This window comes from Triturus cristatus, chromosome 5_1 (assembly GCF_964204655.1).
Source record: "Triturus cristatus chromosome 5_1, aTriCri1.1, whole genome shotgun sequence".
In the NCBI taxonomy this organism is placed as follows: domain Eukaryota; kingdom Metazoa; phylum Chordata; class Amphibia; order Caudata; family Salamandridae; genus Triturus; species Triturus cristatus.
In genome coordinates this window covers 644,607,200-644,629,647 of record NC_140587.1, presented here as the reverse complement: position 1 = coordinate 644,629,647, position 22,448 = coordinate 644,607,200, and the positions used below count along the sequence as shown (strand labels likewise).

The window sequence follows — 22,448 nt, the reverse complement described above, 5'->3', positions numbered from 1 at the left end:
TCCCCAGCGGTGAATGCTTTTCATACCTTACCTTCGGCAGCGGCGTTTGAGTGCCTGCACAAAAACGGGCCACTAAGGACCAGGAACAATCTCCATCTCTGTCACCATCGACGACTGTTCTCCACACCTCACCACTGGACAGTGGAGCGTGTCCGCCTGTGTGAATTCATGCCTCTAAGACTCTAGATCCTACGGTCGATGCTTTCAGTCTGAACATGCTCCTTTGCCAATATAGCCACCAGATTTCCTCAATTTCACCTATTGTTGTTTCAGAAATGGATGATCCACTCATGACCCTTGATTTTGTGGTACTGTTTGATGATAAAATTTCTTTTATTTCAATTGCTGTTTGTTATTAAAATGTTTGTTGTAAATAGCGTCTTTGTGGATGATAAGGAGTAATGATATGTTATCAGTTCAATTATTAAATTCTGTCAATGAGAAGAGATCTAGGGTTACTTTTAATTCTAAGGCTGTTGTAAATTAGAGAAAATTGTAATTGCTTTTACAGCAGGGGCATATACATTTTTTCCTTTTACCCAGGCAGAAGCTCGACTGGATTTGACATAATTACAGTTACTGATAGTAATGTGCTCTGGAGAATGGTAGGACCCAAAAAGAGGAATGATTACCTAACACAACATTAACACATATTACAATTGGGCCAAAAAGAGAATCATTACTTTCCAGAATCTGGTAATGCCACCTCCTGCGACTGTGCTAAAGATGAGTTGTCTAGGAGGAATTGGCTAGCTGGTGCTCTTAACTCCAACTATATAAATAAGCGTAAATCGACTAAGTTGTTTTAGCAAGGGTCTTAAGGCTCTTTCTTTGAACTTAGCTGGATGCTCTACCTGGTCTCATTAGTTCTTTGGCTGTTCTGTGTGTGGATATATTTCCAATCAAGAGACCTGGTGTGAGTATCCTTTTGAATATGAAAATTATTTTGTTATTAGTTGTCTTGCTATAAAAGTAAGGAAGGGACATGCTAATGGAGGAATTGCTACTCCTTCTAAGCACGGAAAATAGCTGGTCATATAAATCCTTTAGTCATGCTTCAAACCTATTACAATGTTTGCTCTTTTTTGTAGGGGCATAGAGGGTTCGAAGCTTGATTAGTAATTACTTGCTAATCGTTATCTTCCTACAAGTCCTGCATTTGGTTCCCTCATTAGCTCTTACTTTCTGTTTATTTCCTAAGTTGTAGAAAGAGAGAATATTGTTAATTTGATAAGTGCCGGGGATTTCAATGCACAAATCTCCAACTATGCCTTTAGTCTGTTTTCAGATACGGCTAGGGAGGAAGCTTTAAAATATACAAAGTCATCTTCTGCCTCCATATTGTAGAGCAGATAAGAAAGGTAAGTTCCTCTTAGGTGCATGTAGGGATAATTGTTATATGATTGTAAATGGAAGATTGTCCAATGATATCCCCGCCCATTTCACATATAGGAGCGGGAAAACGACTTCATTAATTGATTACATTCTTGCTTCTTTCCCCATGTTTAGTTTGCTAACTAATCTTGAGATATTGGACTCTACATGGAGTGATCATAAAATAATCTCACTTGACATTAAGTTATCTCTGGAGAAATCCTTGCCTTGGAACTTTGAGGGTGATACAATTCACTTTAATGTAGCGAATGGGAAATATGTCAAATAAAGAAAAGTTCAAATACATATTAAAAAATACTTAAAATCTTAATGTTGATAGTGATTTAATTTCGGTCGCTACTTTTGAGAAGGATGTGTAGGCCTTGGCAGTAGAAACCCTTCCCCCTCAAGGAACCCTTTGGGTAAATAACAAATCCTTAGAAACTGCCCATAAGGATTTCAGCCTTAGCAAATTAATTAATAAATTACAAAGGCAACAATTCTATCTTTCTCTCGTGGAAGAAGGAAAATAATAAAACTAATTAAAAGAAGGCACTCAAGATGGAAGGGCGACAATTATAAAAAAATCAGAACTTCAATATCTGGATAGATCTATGGGAAAATGCTGTTAATAAGGATTCAGAAGGTTCTGGCATATAATTAATACATCAACTGGTATTAGTTTTAGACGTAAAATTTATCAAATCTCAAGTAGTGAGTGGTCTTCGTATATCTTGAATTGCTGCTCCACTAACCACCCAGCTGATGAGGCTGTAACTTCCCTGTTGCTTACCTCCTCTGAAGGGAGAGATTTAGTAGGCCCCTCGAAGGCTCATATTAAAGAGATTATACTTCATGTGAAAACCTCAGGAGCCATGGGCCCAGACCAAATTCCGATTGCAATCATAACATTGAAAGCAGACCTCTGGTCAGGTTATTTGGCAGTGTCAGTCGGATGCTAGCAGCATAATCTAACCTAACCTAACCTTAAAAGATCTGCCAGCAGGGACGATGGCAAGAGGAACGTCCCCTTCCTCCCCTGAGGACAACCCCACACAGAGCGATTTGAACACCGTTATGTAACGGAGCACCCCTGGGAAAAAGGGAAATGGAGAAAACAAGAAAAGCTCTGCGGATAAGGTCTATCAGAGGAACTCAGATAGTCTCGTAATGGTCCTTTCCTAAGCACCTCTTAAGGGGAATGTTCTAGTATCGTATCGGTCCTGACGTTGAGGCTTTTCCGTCCACTGCTTTCACGATCTCAGGTGTGACCTTGCTGTCATATGGCACCCCGATGTTCCAGGCGTATTGCTGATCAATGAAGTTCCCAGTGGCTCCTGAATCCAAAAGGGCCGACACGTCAATGGGATTCAATTCGCATATCCACAGAGTGACACAAACATTCATGTGAGCCACTGAAGGCTGTATGGTATTAGCAAGAGCTAAAGAGATTGTTTTGGTTTGCGAACCCAAGACAGAGATCCCCTCCTGGCTTGGGTTTCCTAGTTTTCCGTCGTTGTGGAGATGCAGCAGCTTGCGTTCTGAAGACGTTTAGTCTCTCAGATACCTTTGCTCTTGCTCTACATTCTCGGATAAAGTGCCCACTTTCTCCACAGTATAAACATAGTTTTTGTTGCCGTCTTTTTTCTCTTTCTTCAGTAGTGAGGCGGGCCTTGAAGCCCTCCGATTTGCATTGGTTCTATTCCTTTGGGCTGCTTTTGTGGGATTTCGGAAGCTGGTTTAGGGAGAGGTAGGAAAGAACGGGTATTACTTCTACCTCTATCTCCCTTTCTTTCTTGAAGACGGTGATCCAGTTGGACAGTGAAGATGATCAACTCTTCACAGGTTTGTGGCAGCTGGACCACCTGGGACAGTACGTCTTTCAGTTCTCCTCTCAAATCCCTGATAAAATAGAGTTGTTCTTTTCTCTAGGGGCCAGTCGGTTTCCACCAGAAGGCGGTTGAAAGAGGTAATGTAGGTCAACAAGTCCTGTGATCCCTGCCGAAGCGTTAAGAGCTCCCGGTCCAATGACATCATGTGGGATTTCCGGTAAAACAGCTTTCTCATCTCCCTACAAAAGTCCTGAAAATTGTGCAAGACTGGATCGTTGCGCTCCATCAATGGGATAGTCCAGCTAGCAGCATTCCCCCCCCATGTATGACATCATAAAGGAGGTTTTAGCCGCGTCGGCCTGGAACACAGTGGGCTTGCAGAGGAAGTGAAGTCTACTTTGATTAAGGAAGGTCTCAAATTTCTTGGGATCCTCATAAAAACGTTCAGGAGGAGCCAGTGGTATACCATGATTCTGTAAGACATGAACCGTAGGAATGGATCCCTCCTGCGGAGAGGCTGCGGCTGGCACCGCAAAGAACCCAGGACCTTGTGCACCTCCCCCTGGGACTGGTGTGATGGCAGAGACCGGAGGGGGAAGTGTCCACTCCTTAATATAAGACCCCTTCCCTGTGCCTTTTCTAGAAATACCTGTGACCACCTTACGCAAGGTACCCATCTCTTTTTTCAGTTCCTGATTCTCCAAGTGTGAGGTATGCACCTCCTTCTGTAGAGCCGCAAGGCTCTCCAGCAATGAAGCCAAAACTACATTAGTATCCATCGTCCGAGCTGGGCAACTACTTGGGCTTGACAATCTGACAGGCGGATGCTAGCAGCATAACCCAAGAAAGCCACTAACCTTAAAAGATCTGCCAGCAGGGACGATGGCAAGAGGAACGTCCCCTTCCTCCCCTGAGGACAACCCCACACAGAGGGATTTGAGCACTGCAATGTAAGGGAGCACCCCTGGGAAAAAGGGAAATGGAGAAAACAAGAAAAGCTCTGCGGATAAGGTCTATCAGAGGAACTCCGATAGGTGGATAGCGTAGCCCAACATGGTATGTCACAATCCTTCTTGGACACAGCAGTAGGAAGAAACAACAAAGAATCAGTCGTGAGGTATAGGCCTGGCAACCCACAATAAGTGTATTTTACACCCTCCCCCAGAATACTGTTACTGGTTTCTGATAGCAGAGACTCCAAAGGAAAGAAAGTTCTGGCTGTATTTATACAACTCTGTTCCAGTTGCTCAATGCCACAGGAAAGAACCTGGTGAATGTAGCTGTAAAAAATGGACAGTCAAAGCAAAGTACAGCGCCTTCCTGCTAGAGACTGAATGAGGAATGCTGGCACTGCTTCTGATAACAAAGTCGTCAATGAAGGAACGCTCGTTGTTGAATTCACAGCGAGAGCGTCCTAGTAGCACCAAAGGAAAAAAAAAAATCACCCCTTATATCTTGGAAACTGTACAATGAACGAGTAGTTTAGAACGTGGGCGAAATGCAATTCCTCGCCGCACTGTTCACATAAGACCTAAATACCTGAAACAAGGGGGAGTTGTTCTGTAGTTGAAAAATGAGCGGTCTGGAAAATACCCTCCAGGCACTGTAAAGTACCTGCTTAGGTTCCACACTCCGTGCTGGTCAAAGTAGCGAGATATGACAGACTGGATATCTCGTTGAAGTAAAGCTCCCGACCTCCAGCGGGGAACCACTGTCCGCTTGGCGCTCGAGTTTCTGAATACAAAAAGCTCGGCAGATTTACAGGAAAACGTGGGTAAAGAGAAGCGCCCGACCTCCAGCGGGGAACTTCGCCTGCTTGGCGCTCGTCCTCAAGAACGTTACGGGCAGTTTGTGAAGCCCTGGTTTGCGGAAAGGGTGGGGCTTTATAGCCATCCAATGGAGAGGTGGCCCCTGCCTTGAGACGCGGGTCGCTGTCCCAGGGCATTCTGGGCACTGTAGTTTCTCGCTGCCAGCGCTACTGTGCTCTGTCTGCATGTTCCCCTGCGCATGGTACGGAGCACACGGGGGAATACAGACCCAGTGTCATTCTCTGTGTCTGGGTCGTGACAGGCAGTTCTAACAGTTCAACCTTAGGTAACACCACAGCTCTCCAATTGATAGTGGAGAAATATGTGGTCTCACATAGGATGTTGGTTTACGCCACATTTATTGATTTCTCCACGGCGTTCGACCATGTTGTTTGACCTACTCTGTGGCAAAAGCTCAGAAATTAAAAACCCTGATCACTGACTCAATCTTTCTATTGCACTTCACTCTTTCACCTAGTGCCATGTATTGCTGGGGGGGGGGGTGACTGTGGGTTATCACCTAAAATACTAACAGATAACAGCCTTTAAAAAGGCTGTTTGTTAGCCCCTTTATTATTCCCTTTATACATCTATGATTTACTGATGGCTTCAATTGAATTGGGAGGGAATGCCCCGAAGTTAGGTCACTGTAATTGAGCTTCAATGCTTTATGTGAACAACATTGTGAAGTGGACCTAACTCCTAGGGGGCTTCAGAATTATTTGGATTGTCATCAGAGATTTGCTGATAACCATTATTTAAAGATTAACATTAATACGAGTAAAGTGATGAACTTCAATGTTAAGGGAGGTTGGAAACTTTAAGTTGCAATTAGGAACCTAGGAGGTGGAATGTGTTAATATATATCTTTATTTGGGCAAGATATTTTCTGGCAATCCCTCGGTTAAAGAACATATCTTGCACCTATCTGGGAAAGTGATGGCGCATACAAACACAATTTTATTATTTTGTAGATCTGTAGGCTGCAGACACTTTATCCATTTATTGTCTGTATATAATGTAAATATCCCCTCAACTTTACTTTATGCCATTGAAATTATGGATTTTAAATATTGTACCTTTTGACATGAAATGGAGGGGAAAATTATTCTTACTATTTCAATTGAATATTTTATCATTAAATACTATTACAGGCGCATGGTTGGAGATGCCTCCGGAACACCGATTCTGTAATCTCTGCGGGGTTTCCATCCAAACTTTAAAGCATGTCCTTTTTGAATGCCCCACATTATTTAATAATCACAGATGCTTGTTGAAACCATTGTTTCTGTGCACGCTCAATAAAAGATGCCATGTAACTTTTATTTAATCGAGTAAATGAAATGAAGTGTTTTAGCATTTTCATCTTTTTTTAATGTTTTTTTTTTAAATATATGTAGAATATGTAACTTGTATTTCTATTTAAAGTGGATCTCATTGTAGATTTGTATCCTATAAATAAAATTGAATTCTTCAACAACCTGAAGTAAGAGACATGCGTGACAGAAAAAAGGTTAGCACATGCTTGGCGATGACTGAGGAAGTCTCCCAACCATAGAACAATTACTTAAAGCCCAATGCAACTAAAGATAAACCCTTGAGTTCTACAGCGTCCATGGAACTTTCTATATTATGTAAGATACATAAATCTAAGAGCCCAGAGTATTATGGGCTCAATAGAGAATTTAAAGGAAACGTTTATTGCTACACTTCCGAAGTCTGTGGATTACAACAACTTCTGGGAGCAAGAGAAAACCTTAGATTTCTAAAGTCTGTGAATTACAGCAATAATATTTGGGGGCAAGAGAGAACTCTGGTGCTTGAAAACAATCTAGTAACAGGTGCTGATCCTGATGAAGAAAGACTATAAAATGATCACAAACAGGAATTGGAAGTTGATGTCTCAATCATGCGGCAGAAGAGGGGAATAAACGGCCTGTGTGGTAGGAGCAGAGGGAGGTTAGCAGTAGAAGGTTCAAGCCTTGAAGTGTGGGAACACGTCACTGACAAGGATGCTAAGACAATGCACTGGAAAATATCCTGGACTGGAGAAGAGAGGCACACAAAGCAAGACACAAGCAGAGACCTCAGCACTAACAACAGCTGCCACATCCAGACCGATTAGGACAGTGAGGAAGAGGACTGATGTCACCCATGGACATCAGCTAGGGGTCGCATGTGCGATCCTTGTCTGGTCCCTTGCAACCCCTGGCACTGCCTTTGCAAACCCTGGCCCGCGGAGGTGGCAAAACCAGTGTCATGAACAAGTGGGGGCTCCACATTCCATATTGTCTGCTATTATACTTATAGTGAATAATACTCTATTATTCACTATTAGTGTAATAACATATGGAGCACACTTAGGACCTATGATGGCAGCTGTGGGAAGTAAAAATGGTTTAAATGTATGTTGTATGCGTGTTTGCATATGAGAGCGTGTTAAATGGGAGAGAGCGTGCATATGTGTGACAAAATGTTTCTGTTTATATAAGCATGTCTGAGAGTGAGTCAAGTGACAGGTAGTGAGTGAGATTGTGTGAGGATGAGACCCAGTTTTGCTATTATTTGGCTCAAGGCAATGCTGCGCCAAAGTTCCTTCACCGGCTGCTGTCGAGGGGGAAAGGAAAAATGTGCCAAATCTCATAATAATATGGTGTGATTTTTCTCTCCCAGCGCGCTGGCGCTCTTTTGTCATCCATGCACCAACGCACATACCCTTGTGACAGAGTACATGATATGTCCATTTTTGAAGCATAGGCTTTGTGTTGGAAGGGGTTCCTTCCAGTATAAAAACTATGCATTAAGGTGTTTTCCACTTTGCATGTGTACTGTACAATACAGCATACATGCAAAGCTGGAAAAACAAGAAGAAATTAAGGCAATTCTCATCATTACGCCTGCCATGAGTTTCACAAATTCCTGTCTACCAATATTTGTACGTAAGGATTTGCATCAAAACCCATGGATGGTTGCATGGAAACCCCCATGCACCATCCATGGAACACCCCTTGACTCAGAAGTAGCAGCACATAATGCAACTTTGCGTTACTTTGTAGTACTATCCAATGTAAATCTTCAATTGTGATATTAGGTCATGTGACATGCCTTCCTGGTAAGAACCAGGGTCAGAGGTCACTTTGTGTGAAGTCATATAGGTCAAAGGATATGTGATGGCACTTTTGGTACCCCTGCATTTGAGTGAATTGAAGCCCATATTGCTACGCTTCTCTCCAACTCCACGACAAAACCTGCTTTGCACTTCTATGCCACAAGGACGGGTCACAGAAGAGTGAGCCATGGGGACAGTATGAGAAGTGAGGAAGGAGGTTTGAAAAAAGTAATGGGAAAGCTGAATGATTGACATACTCAAAGATCCTACAAAGATTCCAGTTTGACATCTGAGATTTTTTTAAAAGTTCTGACAATACAGGGTTTAAAAAACAGATATGGGGGAATTGAAAAGGAGGCAGACTATCAGATATGTGACAGGAACCACTCAAGGTCATGGCATATCTCCCTACGAATGTAGTGTACCGAAGCCGGGTAGCAGACAAATGCATACACCAGAAAAGAACAGTTGCAAACAGGGTAAAGCACAGGAACAGAATAGAGAAGGCAAGCAACCTTAACATGAACAAACAGGGAACGGACCAATAATGGATAAACACTCTGGGTTACCACTAGGGTTTTACACGGGAAAGACTCAGAACTTCCCACAGCAACAGAGAATGTCCATGTGTCAGTGCTGATTACTCTACAGATAGTCACCCTGAAAGTCCCATAGAAAGGAAGCAGCAGAGAAACTACTGGAGAACAAACAGGCAAGTCAAGTGCAAGGATCCCAGGATCTTTAACAAGCAAGAGACTTGAACTTCAAGAGAACTAGAGACTGCATAAGAATCATTGAGCAAGGGAACATACAACAGGGGCAAAATATAAGAGACTGAGGAGAAAATACAAGAGCTCTGGTAGAAGCAAAGGGAATGAGTAAAGGGAAAATAATAGCAGGAACGGAAGTCACAAACTAAGAACAATTGGAAAGGGAGCCGCTCCACGGCTTCATCGAAGTTTAGAACAAAAGGCAGACAAGGGAGAAAAGCAAAAGCAAAGCAGGACTGGGAAACATCTGCGGCAAGCTGCACAGCAACAGGTCACAGGCTTTGGCTGAGGCAAGGTAGAAACTGTACTGGAAAACAAACAAGAGGTCAAGTACAAAGAGCAACAAACTTCAATGCACCGACAAGGAGCTTCAGCAAATGGCAGCTTACAAGCAGTTCCAGGCAGCAGCAAGCCCAGGACGGAGTCACATGACTGGGCTGAACAAGACTGGTCAAAGGTGTGTGCAATTCTAGTCTTTCATAAGTCCTGGATGAGAGAATCCAGTGCTGAGGAACAGCAGGACTTCTACCATGGAAAGCAGTGGACAGCAGATTCCAGGACTTATTGAATACTCAGCAGTGGATTGTAGAACCTGAAGTCCATAGAAGCAAATGTAGGTTTTCAGTTGCATACAAGATTAAAATGGGAAGCAGGCAGTAGTCATGGAGGGAATTTGGATGAGTTTTAACGGTAATTTCCATGCTGCACATTGTCCATGTACAGCGTCCTCCAGAGGCAGAACGATGAAATCGCAACAACATTCTAATTTCATGTTAGCTATTTAAAAGAAAGTATGAAAGAAAATACCAGAAATGAAAGTAAGGATGTACTTTATAAAGGAAGCTCCAAATGGAAAATAATAACTTAGTTTAATACCGCTTACCTGCTCTTTTACTCAAGGTGCTAAGAACATCTTCTGGTGAGTGGGCAGAATTACTGCCAAAGGACTGGAGGAAGATGCACGCCAGAATGGACCTAAGATCAAAAAACAATCCCAAGGAGCATTCGTGAAAGGTACCTACCATTATTTATAATTTACTGCGACAATTCATAATCTCAATATCAATATCTCGTAATAACTCAGCACTAGCCTCTCATTCTCTCTGTCCATTTAGAATGTTATATTCTGAAACAGTAAATGATGTGCCAGGATAGTGGGAGTATATTTGTGATAAGTTACAAGTTGCCCTAAAGAATCTCACAGAAGCTATAGCCATACACAAGCGATGCACAGAATCTTACCTTGGTCCAACCCCAGGTTTGCATCCAAATCACAAGGCCTGTCTGGCTTCCACACATTTTAGAATAAAAGGGGCAAACCAAATTCCAACTCAATTATATTGGGCCATTTTGTTTCACAAATATGGTCAATCCTGTAGCAGTGAAATCTAATCTTGCCTTTAACTATTGGTAAACAATGTCTTCCAAGTCTCATCAGTAAAGCCAGTAGTTGAATGCACATGCATATCCCACACACTGCCACTTCTACTTTTGGTAGAAGGTCATCCTAAAATCGAGGTATGCACAAATCTGACGTATATGCATGTTGAGGGAGGTTACAATATCCCATAGACTGACCTGGGCATATTCCAGAGGACAGGACTGAGAAACCCTTGAGCCAGGTAAATGCTTCAGGCCTGTTTGGACAGTTTTGACATTAATATCCTGCAAAGTGTATTCTGGTGGGGAGTGCACAAGGGGGATGTACTGTTATCACCTTGTCCATGTAGAGCTTGGGTTTTGCTGAATTTTAAAGCCACACCCCATTTACAACTCTTTGATTGCCCAAGAAATTTCCTTCAAGCTCCAGCTGTTGGTGTGAACACTAGGGTGTAAGTCAGTATCAAAGACACACATGGTCTGGACATCTGTGCTTGTCTTTGAGACTTCTGAAATTGTGGTAGCAGATGGTCTCCAGGATCTAGTACTTCAGACTCCAGACCAGCTGATCCTAGCACGCCCTCCAGCGTTGAGGCGCTAGTTCCCATCAGCTCTTGTTCCACCACCTGCTAAATAGCTCCTTCTTTGGTACCTTCTAGATGATCAAGAGCTGAGTAATATCTGATAGGGGTACAGTTTGCGTGCCCTGCACACACTTTGTAGCTTTGTACCTGAAGATGACATTTGGGACCAGCTCGCCTACTGCAGACTCTTGCCTAATGTTGCACCACTATGAACCTGCTCTTGTGGTGCAGCATTCAAGAATTGCTTGGTGCAGTGCTGGTGCCAGTCTAGGTGCTTATGATTCTTAGCATTATTAGATGTTCATTTGAGATTTTGGCCTTCCATGGTTATGGCTTTCCGCCAAGTAGTGCTTCAGAATTCCAGGGATCTCAGTTTTCAACTCAATTCTTGATGTTAAGCATAAAGACAAGGATGTGACCCGCCTGTGTGTGCAAAGCAACACGTCGGGGGAGGGCCAAGCAATGCACTAGGCTCTGTCCGTCTCATTTTTAGGTCTCGCAAAGGGCAGCGCATGCGCTGCCTCTCCGAGGCATTAAGTAATTAGTATGTTGGGTGAAACTCCGCCCACTGCCGGGTAATTTCTGTTGCAGCTTGCCATTGGTTTAACGTTGACATAGCTGTTGTTATCTGGGTTTTTAGTGGCTGTTGATGTGATACTGACTTCCGTTTAGTCCGGAAGCAGCAGCGCCTAACTACTGTTTCGGTCCGCTTTTATGTTTAATGTGTTGCTGAAGAGAACTCTTTTATACGATTGTTGCAGCGAGGCTTTCAGACCCCTCCGGCCTCCCACCAGAGCATGCCGAACGAAGCGCCTTTATCTATTTGCGGTCAGCGGCGCTTTCAGACCCCTCCCGCCTCCCACCACAGCATGCTGAAGCGCTTTTATGTAGTTGCGGTCAGCGGCGCTTTCAGACCCCTCCCGCCTCCCACCACAGCATGCCGAAGCGCCTTTATGTATTTGCGGTCAGCGGCGCTTTCAGACCCCTCCCGCCTCCCACCACAGCATGCCCTCCCACCACAGCATGCCGAAGCGCCTTTATGTATTTGCGGTCAGCGGCGCTTTCAGACCCCTCCCGCCTCCCACCACAGCATGCCGAAGCGCCTTTATGTATTTGTGGTCAGCGGCGCTTTTAGACCCCTCCCGCCTCCCAATACAGCGTGCCGAAGCGCAATGTGTTGCTGAGGAGAACTCTTTTATACGATTGTTGCAGCGAGGCTTTCAGACCCCTCCGGCCTCCCACCAGAGCATGCCGAAGCGCCTTTATCTATTTGCGGTCAGCGGCGCTTTCAGACCCCTCCCACCTCCCACCACAGCATGCCGAAGCGCTTTTAAGTAGTTGCGGTCAGCGGCGCTTTCAGACCCCTCCCGCCTCCCACCACAGCATGCCGAAGCGCCTTTATGTATTTGCGGTCAGCGGCGCTTTCAGACCCCTCCCGCCTCCCACCACAGCATGCCCTCCCATCACAGCATGCCGAAGCGCCTTTATGTATTTGCGGTCAGCGGCGCTTCCAGACCCCTCCCGCCTCCCACCACAGCATGCCGAAGCGCCTTTATGTATTTGTGGTCAGCGGCGCTTTTAGACCCCTCCCGCCGCCTCCCAATACAGCGTGCCTAAGCGCCTTTTTTTTGTATTTGCGGTCAGCTCTGTCCAGACCCTTTTCCGTTCCCCCCCCCATCCCCGCTCATATGCATGCGCAGATCAGAGGCCGCTGCCCGCAATCCGATGCCATTCGCACGCCGCCGCCAACGAAATCCATTAGGAAGCGGCCTCATCGACCCCCCCCCCCCCAGCTTAAGCTAGGAAAAGTGATGGAGGGCAGCCTGCGGCAGCGCAGCAAGATGCGCAAGGGAATGGCACCCGGCGGCTAGTGAGCCAAGAGCACAGCCCTGCCACATCGCTATTGCTAGCTGCAGTCTTTAGCCCGGCCGCCAACATCCAAATTTAGGCTTCGCTGATGCAGTCAGGCTGGGTGGCAACGCACGCACAGGCACGTCCAGCAGGTAACCCGATACATCCCGTCCTCCACAGATCCGGAGGCAGCAGGGGCGTTCAGCCACAACACCCATTACAGGACGGTACAGGGGTCAGACTTCGGACACCTGAATGGTTGGTTTACACTTAAATTTTTACTCTCCGCAAGCAGCAGTCCTACGTCCCACCTTCTCTCTGGGTGGGTCGGACATTGCAGAGGCTTGCAGGGCATCACCTTCCTCTTCCTCCACCCTGTCTTTCTCTATCCTTCCCGTCCCGTGCACAAACACACAATGTAGTGCCCATGCTCATTCCGGTGTTGTGCTCGGACGTTGCACATGATCTCTCGGTTGGCGTGGGCGGCTTGGTGCCGGGGGATGGCAGGCTTGGTGCCGAGGACACACCGGGGATGTATGGGGCCCCGGAACCCGGGTGTTGTAAATATCTTGCAAGCACTGAATTGCAGCACTGCTGGTTGGCAATGCTTTAAGTGGGATGAAAAAGTTGACCGGTCGATAAAAGGGCCATGGCCAAAAAAGCATAATTACAATTGCCACATATGCGTCCATCGCTCCGTAGAGAGGCCAAGATGTGGATGGGCATGTACTATGTACACGTCTGTGACCCACTCACTGGTAGTACTATGAGAACTGATTGCTGCCTCAGCTTCAGAGCTCTCAATTGTGCACCGATATAAACACGTGCTAACCTGAAATGACTCGGACACATGTTGACTCAGTACAGTATTCACTATGCGGGAGTCATGTGTTACATGAACAAATACAGGAGCACATCTTGGCGGGGGGGGGGGGGGAAACAAATACGCTGAGGGAAATCCAGAAGAAGCAAAACATGAAATTTAAACGGGGATCGGTGATGTGGAGTCCCGCAGCGTTCTTTTTACAGCCATTGTGGAGAAATCGATCAGTCTTTTTGGCAGTAAAGTACATGAGTGTACAGACAGGTTCAGACCAGTTTCAAAGTGAGATGTTAATTTGACCTGGCAGGAGCCGGCACTCCAGAACTGAGCTGATAAAACCCTTATATTCATCGTGAAGCTTTGTGTGACTCCCTCAATTGAAGCCTGTCCTGGCTTCCAAGCAGTCTTTCCTTTTAGTGGTTCAACTCTTGCACATATTTCATTTCTTTTGAGTAGCAAGCCCCCTTGCTAGAAGTCTGGTTTCTTAGTTTGCTGTCTGCCTCCCTTTGGCTTCACCATAGGAGACCCCCTACCTTCGCTTTCAGCTTGAACACCTCAGGGTCGTCATTAACTGTCCCGTTCTTTTTATTTAATTTTTAACAAAAATGATGGCCACTGTTTTGTAAAATTAATCAACAATGCACACGTCATTCCTCATATAACCCATCTACGTGAATATCTGGATGAAGCATCACTTTCAATTCCCCTTGCTTAGGTTGCTTACATCCACCCTGGATGGGTTTCAGAATCGCTCACCTGTCTGCGTCCCTGTCTCACCTGCCGTGCTTCTGTGTGCTAGTCTTCTATTGCAATCAGAGTTTTCTGTCAATAAATGATATTGCTCTGATCAAACTGTGTGGTGACAGATCTTTTAACACAGTATACCACGATGGACGTCATGTATCTGAACAATGCCACGTAATTTCAATGTTCTATAAAAGCACCAAATAATCACAAAGTTGGTTAGCCCACCAGGAACCTATAAAAATATATAGCAAATTTCATGGTGCTTTACCTTTAGGAACTGTGAATTCATTTATCTGGTGGTGGTGTCTGCTTTTATATAAAGCCTATGAGGAAATTATTACAGTTCGAATAGTCACTGCAACAGTGGTGATGTTTATACTTAATTGATGATGTAAAATTATTTTTATTAAAAACTCATGCACCTATAAGAATTAGCTTTGTTATAATTTACAACATAGTCGCACACACCACGCCTCCGAGGTCGTAGCTCTTTTTAAGGTGGTTTAATTAAAATTAAATTAAGCTTTGTTTCCAGTTCTGTCACTTAATCTCCCTGTACTGTATCCACCACGCCCTCTGCTTTCCCACACCACTGCTTGACCGCCCCACCATCCCTCCAAGATTACTGTGCAGTACTGCAGCTGTGAATTTGTTCCCAGTGATAATTCCCCATTCTGAGTCGTCTAGACAGTGCTGCTACCTGCTTCTCTGGTCTCATTAGTAATTCCTCATTCTAAGTCCTCTAGGCAGTGCTTCAGATACATCTTTGGTTCTGTCACTAATTCCTCATTGTAGGTCCTCTAGGCAGAGCTGCAGCTGTTTCTCTGTTCATACATCCACTACACTCCAAACCAAAACACATGGGTAAAAGACATTGCCATTTACTACGTCAATAACTTTAACTCTAAAAAAGGCAAAACCTATTGCATTTGCAATCCAATAGGTCTCTCATTTGCTGGAGTTGGAGCTGTTGACATTGCAAATGACAAAGCCTTTTATTTGTGTTTTGAAAACCTGCAGGTGGTGCGTAAACACGTGCTTTGTACTTATAGTTGTTGCTTACGAGAAGCAAGGCTGGCAGTTAGTACGCCTCTTTTACTGCCAGCCTTGCTTCTCGTAAGCAGCGACTATGTACAAAGCACGTATTTTCACACCACTTCCACGTTTTCAAAACACATAAATAAAAGGCCTTGTCATTTACAATAGCAATAGCTCCAACTCCAGCAAATGCGAGACCTATTGCATTGCAAATGCTTGTTTCTATTGTGTTGAACACTTATCTCTTGCCCCGTGATACTTAATGACAGTAGTCACAAGTGAGTGGTGCATCAACACTGCTCCGTCAGGACAAACAATAGCACTATGCAGGTCAGTGCATGACGTTTCCTTACAGCTCATTTCTGAGTGGGGCTATTACTGCAAGCTACTTTGGAGGCCATTAAAGCTGGCTACTGTGTGAGACCAATAATTCTGCTTACCGTTGGATGCCATTAGGCTGGTTATTATGTGGCACCACTAAAGCCAGTTACTCAGTGGGGCCATTAAAGCTTGTTAGTAAATGGGGCCATTGATGCTAATTACTATGACTGTCATTTGCCTAAACATATCACACGTATTACCTGTGGAAAACTGATGCATATACCGCCTGGGACCACTGAGTCATTTATTACCTGAGGCAATTGATGCATTTACTGCATAGGATACAGGTGTCCAAAGTGGGTCCAAGAGTGATGGGCTTCTGCAAGAATGGCAAAATATCTGCAAATTATAGATTTTCATACAGTGAACCTCAACACAATAAATATTACATAGAAGTTTCTCCAGCTGCACTTTCTGGCAAAATAGTGCATGTAAAACAACCGTAAACCTCTGACAAACATGCTTATATCCAAAGTGATCTGGTTTTCACTAATATGTTTATGTGTCAGACCACACATTTTTGCTATGCACCATTTCTGAGTCTAAATTTACACCTAGGTTTAGACTTACATGTCCACCTCCTTCAGTACAGGAATGGAGACATCTAAGACAGAATTTATGAGTGTAAAGTTACTACTCGTGACTTTTCATGTGTAAGCAGAGGTCTATGCCAATATTAAAAACTTTTTAATGCAAAATACAACTGTAAATAATTAACATCATTGGTATTAACCTAGAAGTAACAAAATAAATGTTACTGCCCTTTATCTCATCAACTGAAATGTTTATTAAATTAGAATCTGTAATCATTGAAAATAATTTTACATTTTAATAAAATATTAATTTTTAAAAAAAAATAAGTTAACTATCATCTTACAATATAATATTGTTAATTTAATCTAACTTTTAAACTCTAAAAACAGTTGTATATATATTTATTTTATGTCGACATACTGTAAATTATGTATTATTATTTCCTATTAAGTGTTTACATTATGTCCTTGCCTGTATATTTTCTATGAGAGTGCGATACGGTATCTGTGAATGGCCATGTGGGCTGCTTGATTTACTTCAAGAAGAAGCTGCAGTGCATCTCCTACTGTTTTGGGCCTTTTGGCTGTAGTAACTTTCGAAGTGTAGTTTGTGAATAGCAATGGGCTTACTTTTTTGTGTTTTTTTGGCACATATATTTGCAGTTGCATTCCTCTTCCTAAACTCCTTCTCACCCTTCCCTAAGTCCGACCTATTTTGGAGTCAGCATTTCCCATTTTCAGCCACTCCCCCATGAACTTCCCATATTTAGGGCAAAGCGTATACCTACACATGCGGAGATCTCCATACAGAAAAGATAGGAGTTGCAGAGGTAGAGGCCTCTGAATGTACGTTAGTGGATAGCATTTTGTGATATGTGAATAGTACTACTTTATGTACTACAGAATGCAGTGTGTGAATACGCAGTGTGTTCTTGCATTTTTATTGTCACTTATAATAAATTAAATACATTCTATGAAATGAAAAGAGGTCCACTTTTTTCATCAATTTGTATTCCTGGTGAAGAGCTTCCTATCAGAGTACATAGAAGAAGCTCGTCTGTCTTTCTCCCTCATTCAAAATCATGTCCTGAAGGATGCGCAGGGCTGCTCAGACAGTGTGTGTGATGAAAAGAGCGCTTGCCCTATTGTGGCTCACTGTGTCTAATTATTTAATAAACACCAAATAAAATATTTGTTATTCAGGGATCGTGCGATGAAAGAGTTTTAAAACAGCTTTCTCTCCAAAATGCATAACGAAAAAAACGTAATGCCATTTGGTATAAATACAACGAGATCACTTCAACTAAAACCAACACATTGAATACCTAAATGAAGAAAAAGAAAACCATAGAAGATTTTGTGTAACATTTGCGACTAATGCCACAGAGAAAGTTGTTGAATTTTGTGATAGTAAAGAGTAGCTAACCAGGGCTTTAAGTGGGCCAGGTCTCACCGGTGCTGAGCACCAGCAGTTTTTTAAAGGGGGCTTCGAAATGGGTTTCTATCGGGCTCTGTTTTGTGCCCTGACACTTTTTTCTGGATTGCAGTGACAGCAGACAGTCCGAAAACAAGCATTGGCATAGCCAATAGGTCTCGCTTTTGGGACCTTATAAGTATTTAGTTATGCAGCACAATATCCTTGTTGCAACAACAACAGTTGCATGGCTAAACCTTGTACCTTATAAGTGTTTAGCCATGCAACAGTTAATGTTGTTGCAGTAAGGATATTGTGCTGCATAACTAAATACTTATAAGGTCCCAAAGGCGAGACCTGTTGGCACATGCCGTAATCTGAGCTTTAACACAATACAGACTGTAGTTTGAATGAGTCCTTTTAAAAGCATGGTCTATCCCCAAACTTCAAATAACATGCAGTGAGGAATGGAATCTTCCAACTGAAGCCGTGAACTTTGCACCCGTACAGATCATTCTATTAATTTATTGCCCCCCAGGATAGCGGGAAAGTGTTTTTTGTTAGCGACAAAAGCGAGATCTAAACGCTTATGTCCAGATTTTCAAGCCAGAAACCAAAAGTTTCCGTTCTGCATCTGTTTGAAAGCGATGCAGCCCCCTGGATCACATCTGTTCTGAACGTTTCCAGATGCAGACAGCACCATTAGTGCCGGTGACGTCACTGAGAGCAGTAGCAGAAGCAACGGTAGGGTTCTGAGCGGAAGCAATAAGGGATATAAGCCCACAGCTGTGCTTTCTGGGTTAAATTTGAACTGTGTTTAGGGCCATCAGTATTCAAATTGCATTCCTACTGTGCTTTAGAGGAACTACATTTTTTATTCCCTTTTCATTTATCCACTGGAAGAAGTATAGTGATTGTAGTTTCCATATTTCTCAATTGTATCAACATTTGAATTGTTATGCTTCCTGAATAGAATCCAGCACAGTGAACAGGTTCCAGAGATTTCATGAGTGTCCCTTAAGGGTCTAAAGGTGTGCGAGTGGGTTGTATATGGGGTTTTTCCAATCTGTGATATGAGCAGAGGGCATTCTACGCTATCATGTAGTACAAGCCTAGAATTGAAATCCATCAAATTATTTTGGATGCACCATTGGGGCCAGTGATCTGTATGGTGTGTTATTTAAATTGTGCATTTTTGCAGACACGTGGAATGTATACTTCAGTCATTATGGCCATTCAGCAGCATACATTTCAAACAATTGCACCGTGGTACAAATAGCCAATTGAACTCCGAAGATGGTCAGTGGTAACTGTGGGTATTCACAAATATTTTCAGTATTCCCACACTGTCTAAATGAAACCATGTAACTGGTTCACTAAATGTTGTATAGTGCAGCAAAGGATATGCGTGGCAGATCACCACGTAGCTGTACGATTTTTTTCAACCTGCACGTATGTAGTGGGTTGTTAGAAATACTTGAACAACCTTTTGTAGGTGAATAGCGAAAAAAATGCATGTGCCACCTATAGATATAGATAACTTTGCTTTATGCTTGCTATCCCACGGTGTGTGACTTTCACAGGTGACATCCTGCAAGAATCTTGGTGAAATATAAACTTTTCAGTGCCCTACTGAAGAATAAAGTAATATATCGAATATTAAAGATACTGCTAAATAATGCACAGGGAGACGTAGTCCTAATGAGTGAATTTGATTGGGAGGAAGCACTTGTGTAACCTACGGAGGCTGCAGTTAAGTCCAGTTTCTGCCCAGTGCAGTTTTGACTCCTGCATAGTGTGCTAGTCCTTCGGTGCCAAGCTTCTTTTGTCACCTCTACTAGGAAAGCTACCTTGCTCGATAACATAAAGGCACCCTCATGCTTTGCCCGCGGCTCCTCTGCCACCGTATGTTGGCATGTCTGCAAGGGCACAGTGGCAACAGGTCGATTTATTGTTTGAGATAAATAAGTGAATAAGTGATTACTGAGCATATTTGTTTGCAATAGAAGGCGTAAAAACATATGCAAACCGACAATAGCAAGAGAATGATCGAAATACTACTTTGGAGTGATGTCAGATCCCACAATTTATATTCGTAAACTTATTGGTAATAATAGGTCGGTTTGACAGTGAAAGATATCTAGAGCCAGATCTTAAAAGATGCTTATTTAAGTCACCAAGATAAGCTGGGGCTTCCGAACGCATGCCAGCGAAACTGAGCTTTGAATTAAAGCTGCTGACAAGTAGCTAGGGGTTTCGAAATTCTGAAGAGTAGACACGGGCAACATATACTTTTTTTTTTACCATACTTGTGTCTCTGACATGTTAAGAGGTAACAGTGCGATTTGATACTACCGAGAGAAACAACGCTTGAAATGCTAACCAGTGTGTCTGGCGCTTTAATTGGTGATGAAATCTGCTGTGGCTACCAAATGCTTACGTGAATATCTGACGTACTGTTATGGGCGACGCGTCCGCGAAAACGATCACGATCGCGGGGACGCGCTCTGTGGTCAGGGAGGGGTGGAGCTGCATTGGAGAGGCGGAGCGAGGCGCGCGCTTGTGCGCGTAATCTCAAGCTAGTCCCCGGGAAAAAGCCTTTGGCAGCACTTCGAAATGCCACTGACTAAATGTCTCGGCCAGAGCAGCGCATGGCCTGGATCAGGCGGGACCTAAAAAACCGGACCACCTGACTGCTATCACTGCAGTCCGGAAAAAAAACAGACAGCCTGATAGAGACTTTCGAGACAGCAGGCGCATCAACTGCGTGTGCTCACACTGCTCACGTCATGCCCGGTGAGCGTTATAGGGGAAGGGGAATCCTTTAAAGAGAGTCATTTTCTCTCAGAATTTCCCTTCTCTTTTTGAAACTCAGGAACAGCAACATTGTCATGGTTTCACCTGGGCTTTAGGTCGAAGCTTTTTCAATATTATATACAAGCCATAGTTGCTGCTTATTTATCTTATGTAACTAACAACCATTGACAAAGCCAATAGTCCTGACTTGTTGTAGGTATGATGTTACTTGTATATACTCATATATCTGGATGCAATGACAGAAACCGCAAAATACTAGTCTGGTGGCACTCTATGCTAACCACAGATTTTTAGCTTACGTGCTTTTAAGCCACACCCTTAATTACATTTAAAGCCCTGTAGCTGGCATCAGAAAGGAGTCCTCACGAATCATTAATTTACCATGAGAGTATTTTTATCACGTGTATAATACTGCCACCTGGTGGTCCTAAATGACACCTGCATCTTCCAGTAAAGTGCGTCGTGAGGTGTTAACGAGATTCAGAGTGGCCACATAGAAATAAACCGGCTAAATATGGGCAATTTTTATTAATGTTACCAAGAAAAAAGTTTTGTATTTCGTTGACGAGATATTTGGGAAGATTTGGTGCACAGGTTAGCCCAGATAGACGGAAGCTAAGCACCTCTGTGGCAATTAGAAAACAACGTTTTTGAGTTATTTTGCTCAAAACCGGATGATTTATAGACTAGCATTGGCACTACAAGATAGGGCAAAAACAATCAGCAGAGATGAGGCGGTAACTAACACTAACATACATCATTATTGATTAGGACTGCAAGTGAGGTGTCATACACATTGCTTCGCATAAATGTGTGCCCCTACAATGTGCATAAAAAAGGGGCAGAAGTAGAACAAGCGTTTGTAGCCCTTTGATAATATCCAAGGTATGCCGGGAGCACAGAACTTACCACGACCACCTTGTGCACTACCCCACGTCTTTTTAGCAAAATGCATGGACGTCAACTTGACCCGAACTTCGGGGGGAGGGGGGGGGGGGCTAACACTCCCAGCCTGGGCTGGCCCTAACACTGGTGTCACAGGGGCAACAGTCTTTTCTGGTGCCCCCTCCCCATTTCCTCCTCCTCCATGAATTACCACACTACCACCCACCAGGAGCGCATCTAATCTCTCTATAGCACCGTTCTGACAAACATTTCATTTTTTTATGGTGCTGCTCATAGTTTACTCACACTCAGTTCTGTAATCTGCATGGTACAGGTTCTTTGTACCAGTCACATTAACCCTCTGCGCTGTGTTGATGGCAGGAGTGCCCATGTGAGTGCACAGTGAGCGATGCAACAGTGTGAGAGTAGGGTGAGAGGAGTGACTGCAGGGTGAGTGAGGTGACCATATGCATTTGGGTGCGGATGTAAGTGCAGAGTCATATGAATGAATGCATAGTTAGTCATGAGGTTGTTTGAGTGAGATTGCAGATTGAGCAGTGAGGGGGACAGGTGAGTGAAGTGTCACTTGAGTGCAGGGTGAGTAGTGTGCTCGTGTGACTTCATGCTGAGGTACAGGGTGAACAGCACTAGTGCATTGTGAGTGCAGAGTGATCACTGTCAGTGCAGGACAAGCGGGTGAAAGGTGTGAGTGCATGGTGATCAATGTGAGTGCAGGGTGAGCGTGAAAGTGAAGGGTGAGAATGAGGAGTGAGTTGTCTGAATGCAGGGTGCATTCTCAGACACTTGAAGTAAATCAGCATGTTATTGATGGCGACAAAGGGTTTCAGATATAAGTTAAACTATTGCTATTTTGGCATTAATCAGGAAATTAGGGTGGAGTAAATAAATAATGTGCTTATCCTGCAACACACTTCCAGTCTTATGATTAGGGTTGCCAGCTCATTATTAAGTAGCCCCAGACGGTACAAAAATAAACTGTCACCTAAAGCCGTATTTTCATCACTTATCTGTGCATACTTCGAATAGTAAATATAAACAGAGAGCTCTTTTAATTGTGTTCTAGGGCTGCCTGAATGATCCT

The 22,448-nt window shown here is 43.6% G+C and overlaps 1 protein-coding gene across 1 annotated transcript in view; it reads right to left on the bottom strand.

Annotated features, from left to right (window-relative positions):
- The window catches only part of LOC146831319 (uncharacterized), a 309,389-nt gene that overhangs the window by 153,964 nt on the left and 132,977 nt on the right, over positions 1-22,448 (bottom strand). The window contains exon 3 of the mRNA XM_085605586.1: positions 9,777-9,868. Within this exon, the coding sequence (XP_085461712.1) occupies positions 9,777-9,868 (92 nt within the window). The remainder of the gene's footprint in view (positions 1-9,776; positions 9,869-22,448) is intronic.